Source organism: Triplophysa rosa, linkage group LG4 (assembly GCF_024868665.1).
Source record: "Triplophysa rosa linkage group LG4, Trosa_1v2, whole genome shotgun sequence".
In the NCBI taxonomy this organism is placed as follows: Eukaryota; Metazoa; Chordata; class Actinopteri; order Cypriniformes; family Nemacheilidae; genus Triplophysa; species Triplophysa rosa.
The window spans coordinates 15,130,810-15,140,223 of NC_079893.1; the positions used below are offsets into that span (position 1 = coordinate 15,130,810).

At 41.7% G+C, this 9,414-nt stretch overlaps 1 protein-coding gene across 1 annotated transcript; it reads left to right on the forward strand.

Moving 5' to 3' along the window:
• Positions 1 to 3,233: 3,233 nt before the first annotated feature.
• LOC130552816 (protein NYNRIN-like) lies at positions 3,234 to 7,576 on the forward strand. The gene is made up of 2 exons (XM_057331426.1): positions 3,234 to 3,539; positions 3,631 to 7,576. Exon 2 carries the CDS (start codon positions 4,447 to 4,449, stop codon positions 6,343 to 6,345), a length of 1,899 nt encoding a protein of 632 aa, XP_057187409.1. The 5' UTR covers positions 3,234 to 3,539; positions 3,631 to 4,446; the 3' UTR covers positions 6,346 to 7,576.
• Positions 7,577 to 9,414: the final 1,838 nt, after the last annotated feature.

Consider the following 9,414-nt stretch of genomic DNA (forward strand, 5'->3'; position numbering starts at 1 on the left):
ATAAGCATATAACATGATATGTTCTTTAATCTGTGTCCCTGTGGGTTATGGTGAGAGAGTGACTGACGCATTTGTTTTCGCTTATAAATATAAACATAAGCCTATAACAATACTGTGAAAATGCGCATCTGATGCGTGCGCTGTGGCTAAGTTGTTCTGAACGTCTCTTTATATTCGTTCACATTTTTTTTACAGTTGTACAAACAAAACCATAGCAAAGTTATCGCTTTCCAGCTTGGCTTCACACATCGGCCGAGACGCGTAGCACCGCATCGCGTACACCGCACGCGTTTGATGCGCATGTATAGGTGTTAGATTTAATTTCCGCATAAATTAATACAAGCCCACAAAATAAAGAATTGTGAAGTTGTTAAGCTCACTGAATACATTGCTAGCTATATAGGAGCAAGGGATTCCTTCTGGCTATTCCTGGGAGGAGGGGATTCCTTCTAAGCTAAACATTCTTTGTCCGAACTGCTATAATTTATTTGGTCATTCTGTGAATCCCTGGACATATGAAACCTGCCAGATGTCTTTTGGCACCGTATATAAAGACTTGTAGTTTCTAAAATAAATGAGTTCAAAAGCTTGATGCCTCTCTGTGTCTTGTTTTTGTGCTCCCAGATCTGCAGAAGAATTCTCTCACAACATCCAACCTATTTATGATTTGATTTTACTGGTGATCCAAAACACAGAAAGAAATTTAGTGTTCGTAAGGAACCAGAAATTTAACAAGTGGGGGCTTCGTCCTGTTTACTCATCGGTAATCCGGGGAAATTTTGATAATTCTGTGTTTTGAAGACCGCGCTAGACTGAAAGACGTTCTACGGGTATCCAGCAGTATCACACAGGTAAGAGTTTTTTTATAACCTTCCTGTGATATACTGTTAATGGCAGTTTCCGCACGTTTGTGATGGGTTTCTGCAGAGTTGCGTGTGACACTCCGTGACGATAACCGAGGGCCAGGTTTCGTCCTTTGAAGGCGAGAGGCACACGACGCATGCGTATTTTGATATATTGACTTTATTACAAACTTGTAATAAGTAACAAAAAAAAAGGAGTTGGATTTTGTGGGGGAAGTTTTCGTCTTTTACTTTTCTTTTCTAACATTTGCTTTGTTCATTCGTTGAGTATGGGACAAGAAATATCTAGACCACTACCAGCTGAAACGCCGGTAGCTTTTATGTTCAGAAATAACAAGGGTTATTGGACACAACCATTTGTTGATAATTTGGCTGGATGGTCTGAAAGCGCTGGACCGCAAATTGACAAATATCCCAGATTCGGTTCTTTTAAGAAAGATGATATGGAGTTAATGAAATCCATGGTTAAAGCTGGATGGGGTAATCCCCAGTGGGATTATAAATATATGTGCGAATCGTTTGAAATTTGGCAAAAAATGAAAAAAATATGGAACCAAGGTCCCGAGCGTGTTGATAAATCGAACAATATATCGACCGATGCGCCGTCAACTGTAAAGACACCTCCACCTTATGTTACAACCGTAATTTCTGCTCAAACTCATGCTCAGACCAACTCAAATTTGTATCCCTCATTGCTTTCTTTTTCCTCATGTGCACATCCCCCTCCCCCTCCCGAGTTAAACAAAGAAACTTTAAACGCTGCAGCTCAGCCCTCAATGGCTTGGGTCCAAGAGGGTCCTAGAATTATTCTTAAACCGGCAACAATGACAGACATTGATACTATATGTAAAACTCTCCCGAACCCGAATAATTCTAACAAATTTGTAGATGTTTTGCGCTCACACACAAGATATGCGCAATTAAGCGGATCGGCTTATAGATCGATCTTATTACGAGTTTTATCTGATGATGTTACTGAATCGTCTCTTATTGTGGAAATCCCTTCTTTAAGTCTTGATAATGATGACTTGGATGGCTCTGGTATACAGCGAGACCCTCATGAATTTTGGTGGGCCGATCCCGATAATGTCACTACATTTTTTGAGCAGGTTAAGCATTTTCTAGATGTCCGTGCTCATGTCTGTAGAGATCTGACCCATGCCACACATACCAAACAAAATAAGGGCGAATCTGCTTCTGCTTTTGTTTCTCGTTTTAAACGTGTGTGGGAAGAAGATGCTCGTATTCCAGTAGGCGGTGAAATGTCCTCACTGTTTATAAATACGTGCTTAAATAATATGAATCCTGATTTGGCACGTTTGGTTCGTGTAACGACTGCAAATTTAATGCAACAAACTGTTGAAGATTTTTGCAAACGCATTCGTGAGTTAGATGCATCTGGTGGTTTCACTTCTTTTCTGTTTAAGCCGAAACAGGAAGTTATGCTGGCAGCTTCTCAACAGCAAATGGCTGCAGTGTCGGTGCGTACCAGAGGGAACCAAAGGGGCGGACCTCAATATAATCGGGGCCCGCCTCGGGGAGGTCTTATAAGGTATGGGGTGTGTCGTTACTGTGGCAAATCAGGCCACTGGGAGAGAGAGTGTAGATTGAAACAGGAACGTGATATCGGACGTCTGCCTCGAGCACAACAGATCAACCAAATTCAAGCACCACTATATGGCAGTGGTTCTGCTGATCAATATCAGGTGTCTTGGGTGAACAAGAGGGGTGAACAAAATAATTCAAAACATGCTTAGGGGTGCCCACAGAGCAATGTCAGTCCAGATGCACAGTCAATGATTTGTTTTTCTTTTAGCAATCGCACGGATGAACTACCCATTGTAAATTTAGAAGTAAATGGGGTAGATTACTCATTTTTAATCGACACTGGTGCTACATGTTCATCTATTTCTGCTAAATTTTATGAAGGGCCAATCACAAATCGTACTATGCGCTCTGTTGGGGTTTCAGGGACTGAAGTTATTTGTCACATGACACCTGCCATTGAGGTAAAGGCACTTAATCATCTGCCTTTCTTTCACAAATTTGTAATTACTCCAAATTCACCATTGAATCTTTTGGGCAGAGATCTCATGCATAAACTTGGCATTGAGATTGTATTTTCAGACAGCTCTGTTAATTTTTCTTTGCTTTCCGATGTCTCAAAGGTAACTATGGAATTAATGCCACACTTCATGTGTAATGACGAACCACAACAATTTAAACACAACATTGCTGAGGTAAATCCGACGTTGTGGTCACAGTATAAAGATGAATCAGGCCTTGTTGGTATACCCCCTTACAAGGCGAAATTGATCACACAGAAGCCTGTGTACAAGAAACAATACCCATTGTCACCTGAAAAGGTTGAGGGTATTCAACCAGTAATTGATAATTTTTTTAAACAAGGGGTTATTGTCCCCACTCACTCACCTTACAATACACCAATCAATCCCATCAGGAAAGCTGATGGAACAAGTTGGCGTTTGACACAAGACTTGAGGGCTATCAATTCATTAATAATTCCTCTGGCCCCGATTGTGCCTGATGTTCCAACTATTCTAAATTCAATACCACAGAATCACACCCACTTCACGGTGGTGGATTTGTGTGCAGCTTTCTTCTCTATCCCCGTCCATGCAGATACTCAGCCGTTGTTTGCATTTACATTTAAAGGTGCGCAGCTGACCTGGACATTTGTGTGCAGCTTTCTTCTCTATCCCCGTCCATCCAGATACTCAGCCGTTGTTTGCATTTACATTTAAAGGTGCGCAGCTGACCTGGACACGCCTTGCTCAGGGTTTTGTTGACAGCCCAGCCGTCTTCTCCGCTGCAGTGAAACGTGTATTGGACACAATAACTGACCTGCTGTCCACGGTATGTGTCCTACAGTATACTGATGACATTTTAATCTCCGCTGAAACTGAGGCTGACTGTTTGCAGGCCTCAATTTTTGTCTACAATGTGCTTGCGACCGCTGGATTTAAAGCCTCGAATGACAAACTGCAGTGGGTGCAACCCAAAGTCCATTACCTGGGCCACATCATTTCACCGGGCCTGAAGGCCATTTCAGCTGAGAGGGTGCAGATGATAAAGACCATGCGTACTCCAGCAACTGTGATACAGCTACAAAGTTTTTTGGGGTTGGTGAACTATTGCCGTGCATGGATACCGACTGTGCGTATAATGACAAAGGCCTACGATGTCTCATTCAACATGGCATGGGTCCGAGAGACTCGTTGAACTGGACTTCTGAAGCGGAAGAACATTTTGATGCATTAAAGATTGCTATTACGTGCGCTCCTGCATTGGGGCTACCAGACTATTCAAGGCCGTTTCACTTGTATGCGGGGGAGGCTATGGGTGTTGCAATGGGCGTTTTGACCCAAAAGCATGGTGGCAAACCACGCCTGGTTTCTTATTTGTCCAAACAATTAGACCCGATAGTCAATGGTATGCCTGCATGCCTTCGTGCTGTGGCTGCGGCGGCGGAGATGGTAAGAATGGCTGAGAAAATTGTTTTTTGATTTTATACACCACTCACCAGGTGGGTTTTATTCTGCATAATTTGAAGACACAGCACATGACGGCCCAAAGGAGGTCTGGCTATGAAGCAACGCTGCTAGCCACGGAAAATTTAACCATAAAACCCACTTCGGTTTCTAGCCCAGCAATTCAGTCGCTGTATGGCTTATCCACATTGATAACTGAAACTGTACCTCATGATTGCATGAATGATATTGAGTGGTCCACTTCGGCCAGGGTCGATCTGAAAGATACGCCCCTGGATGGGGGGGAGCACTTATATATCGATGGCTCATGTTCAAGACCGTCTGATGGAGTGTATCTGTGTGGATATGCCATTGTGACACAGGAGGGTGAGAGGGTGGAGGCATATCCCCTGAACCATAACTCGGCACAGGCTGCAGAAATAATTGCATTAACAAGAGCATGTGAGTTAACAAAAGGCAAAAGAGCCACCGTCTATACGGATAGCAAATATGCGTACGGGGTCGTTCAAGACTTCGCCCAGACTTGGGCTAGACGAAATTTTCAGACATCTGAGGGCAAACCAATATCACATGCAGAGTTGGTGGGAGATCTATTACAAGCTGTAATGTTGCCATCTGAACTAGCTGTAGTGAAGGTCAAGGGACATGCGTCAGGAGATGAACCAGACGCTGTTGGCAACAGAAATGCTGATGAAATGGCCAAATGGGCCGCGGAACATGCAGAGTTTTCCCCATATCAGAGAGCGCAGAGTAGGGACGTAGAAACAATGATGTTTGCACATGTATCATGCGTTCCTGACATAGATTTGAAAATTTTGCAAAGTCAACCCACACAGGGAGACGTGAAACATTGGGCAGAAAATGGATGCGCCCCAGATGCTAACGGTTTGATAAGAGATAAAAACGGCCGAATCGCATTACCAAAGCTGTCTTTGGTGGTATTGATAAGACATTACCACGGTATTTCGCACAACAGCGCGTCTAAAGTTACACAGATGATTAATCGCCTGTATTGTATACAGGATACAGCAAAAATGGTCAAACTAATTGTAGACTCGTGTTTAATATGCGCCAAAACAAACCCTCACAGGAAAACGCCACACGACGCGTTACCGTTTCCAGAAGCACCTTTTCAGTGCCTTCAGATAGATTTTTCTCATATGCCAGCGGTCGGAAATCTAAAATACATGCTAACTATCGTCGATAGGTTTTCAAAATGGCCTGAAGTTTTTGCGTGTGCGAAGGAGGATGCGAAAACGGTAGTGAAAATACTGTCGAAAGAACTAATTCCGCGCTTCGGCATTCCTATGACTATCGAAAGTGACAACGCCACGCCATTCACATCGAAAGTGACCAAACTATTGGCTAAAGCGTTAGCCATAGATTGGCACTATAATATACCCTATCACCCGCAGTCGTCGGGGGTGGTGGAACGAACACACCGAACAATCAAAGATAAGATCACGAAAGCCTGTATGGAAACAAGCAGGAAATGGCCAGATGTGCTACCAGCCGTATTGGCAGAAATGAGAATGACCCCATCCTCAACGACAAAATACTCACCATTTGAGATTATGATGGGTAGACCTTTCCCGACCCCTTGGGTCAAAGGTCGCGCAGGCGTTTCTTCCCTAGGAGACATGGAGGTGATCCTGGATGACCACGTGATTTCCCTTATTGATAAACTGAATTCTGTGTGTGCTGATGTTTCTCTTTCTCTCCCTATTCCGTCAGATAAGCCCACCCATAATTTCATTCCAGGCCAACAGGTGCTGATTCGGAGTCTGAAACCAGTCGCCGTGGGGGAACCGAGATACCTGGGCCCAGCTGTAGTTATCGCAGTAACGAGAACTGGAGTGCTTACGGATCATCAACCGCAGTGGATTCACGCATCCAGGCTGAAGCATCTGCCAACATCCGCATCACCAATTGAAACTGTAGGGCCTAAGAAGCCTGCCCAAAGTGTGTAACAGGGCACTGGTGAGAGGGCTTGCGCCAGACAGAAGATCCTTGCTCTTTTAGTGGGTGAGGGGGCCACCTGTCGGCTGAACATAGGGCCTGGGCAAATTTTGCCCCATTTATAGCTTCCCGATCACCTCTGAAGGTTCCCCTGTTACACATTTGGGTCTAAATTGTCCAATATGTCAGTCATATTTTTGGTATTGATCCTGGCCGGTGCACAAGCAATTAAATTAATAGATGAAGATGATTCATGGTTAGACCATGACGATCCACCACATTCATATGCCACAAACGTGGTGGAGACTGACTAATTACACCATAAAGTGACATGATAGTTGTTGTACTTATGTTCCAGATAATGATGCGGATGGGCATTTGATCGATCAAGGAATTAAGAACATCACCAGAGCAGTTGCTGAGATGACCAGCCGAGAGAGGAATGGAGAAGAATGGGACTGGAGTTTGAGTTTTTCCAGCCTGTTCAGTAAAATCGAACATTGGCTGATTTTAATCTTTATAATTATTTCATGCATTCTGGTTTTGCTTTGCTTATGGCCCTGTATTATGGCTATGATTCGCCGTGCATTAAAATCATCTATAAGTGTGATTATGAAAGGTTACCATGTTGCTCAGGCAAGACCAGGGGATAAGATGACCATGAATCCGGATGTAATGTAAGGACAGAGGTAAAACATCTGCTCAGACCGGACATGGTCCTTAGATTAGGAATTTTCTTTATTATTTAGCATTTTTACTTTTACTGTTTATCATGGATGCGGAAAATTAAATGGTAAGTCATAAATGACTTAAAGAGGGCAACTGTTAGATTTAATTTCCGCATAAATGAATACAAGCCCACAAAATAAAGAATTGTGAAGTTGTTAAACTCACTGAATACATTGCTGGCTATATAGGAGCAAGGGATTCCTTCTGGCTATTCCTGGGAGGAGAGGATTCCTTCTAAGCTAAACATTCTTTGTCCGAACTGCTATACCTTATTTGGTCATTCTGTGAATCCCTGGACATATGAAACCTGCCAGATGTCTTTTGGCACTGTATACAAAGACTTGTAGTTTCTAGAATAAATGAGTTCAAAAGCTTGATGCCTCTCTGTGTCTTGTTTTTGTGCTCCCAGATCTGAAGAAGAATTCTCTCACAACATCCAACCTATTTCTGATTTGATTTTACTGGTGATCCAAAACACAGAAAGAAATTTAGTGTTCGTAAGGAACCAGAAATTTAACACCCGTCAAAATAAAAGTCCTGTTGAATTGAACACACACTGTAGTGTTAAGTCTAAATGTTTGCCTCTTCCTCGATAGTTTTTTTTAGCCTAAATTAGATTTAATTACATCAGAAGAATATATATTACCTGTTTATTTCAGTATGATAATTACATATATATAAATAAAAAAATAGCATTTCTCTAGGAAATGTTATATCGCAAGAAATATCGTTATCGCAATATTCAACAACAAAACCGCATATTGCATATTTTCTCAATATCGTGCAGCCCTAGCACAGACCAACACAGAACACTGTTCCCAGCCTCACAGGAGACAATAGAGCAATGGATTTATTTAGTTTTCAATGAAAATCCCCCACACTGAACGAGGCAAAGTTGCAAATAAAGACATTGTAAGTACCGGTATATTTTAAGTAAGACCTCAGGGACCTGTGGCAACTTAAAAGTAGATAAAATGTCACTTTGACACGTTTGTCCATTACTCATAGAAAGCAATGTGTATGGCTTGTAAACACGCGATGGGATTGACCTGTGTAACGTTAATTTCACTACTGGCATAAAGTTGGTTTGACGTTGGACGTTCGATATTCGTGAATTTAGGGACCGTCTCTAAAGTTACATACACATTAACATATTTGTTTAAAAGCTCAATAGCATTTAAAGGGAATGACTTACAGCCACAAAACTTACTATACTGTGTTCATGTGTGTAACAGCTATAATGCACACCGTTTAGGTTTTTGATATTTATTAAAATAAACCGTCAAATCAAATGCAAATGTTGCTATGTGTTTCACTACTGTATGGACTCACACAAAAATACCATTTTTAAAGCTCAATAGCATTTAAAGGGAATGACTTACAGCCACAAAACTTACTATACTGTGTTCATGTGTGTATCAGCTATAATGCACACCATTTAGGTTTTTGATATTTATTATAATAAACCGTCAAATCAAATGCAAATGTTGCTATGTGTTTCACTACTGTACACAAGTTTGTCTTTGTCTCACTATGTTATGATACACAAATCATGTAGAATTCACGTACTTTTGTAATTTATTATTAACTTGTTATATGCATAATGAACAACAATGATAATGCAGGATGCTGTTTATTCATACAAAGTGAACGTGTTTTGTTATGGTTTACAACACGTATTAATCATGATGCAAAATACGGTCACAGTGTTGTCAATAAATGTCATGTCCTCGCTTTGACTTTGGAGTACTGTGAAAACGAATGCCATGAACAAACAAACAAACAAACATGTGTAGAGGAATTTTGCAGAAGGTGATGATTATCCATCCTGCACCAATGTTTCACATGCTAAGTGATGCCGCTCTGAACCCAGAGTTCCACCGCGAGTTATTTCCAAACAAAAAAAACCTGAAAAGTTTTTAACGCCGATTGTGAGTGCAGTTGTAACTTCACTCCTCATGTGTTTAGCTGAATCACATGTATCTACTTAAGTTCCAGTCGACGGTGAATGATGTCACTTCCCGATACAAACACGCCCCGTTGAATAAGCCCACCCCCGCCATTGATTGACAGGTTTCTGTACAAGTCAGGGGAAACGCAAATACAAAGGGATTTGCGAATTCATTTGAGTTTTGGCAGGCTTAATACGCGACGCCAGAGGAAGTGAAATAGCATATGAATTGCTATTGCGATTTAAATATGGCAGGGTCGTAACTCGTAAGACAGAGGTAATTAATTTGCAAATAGACTTTGCTTTTCCTTTTGAAATTTGGCAGACATTGTACTTTCGCGTAAATGAAAATGCAAACGATTTGCATTTGCGTTTGAATTATGTCACAATTTTGACACGA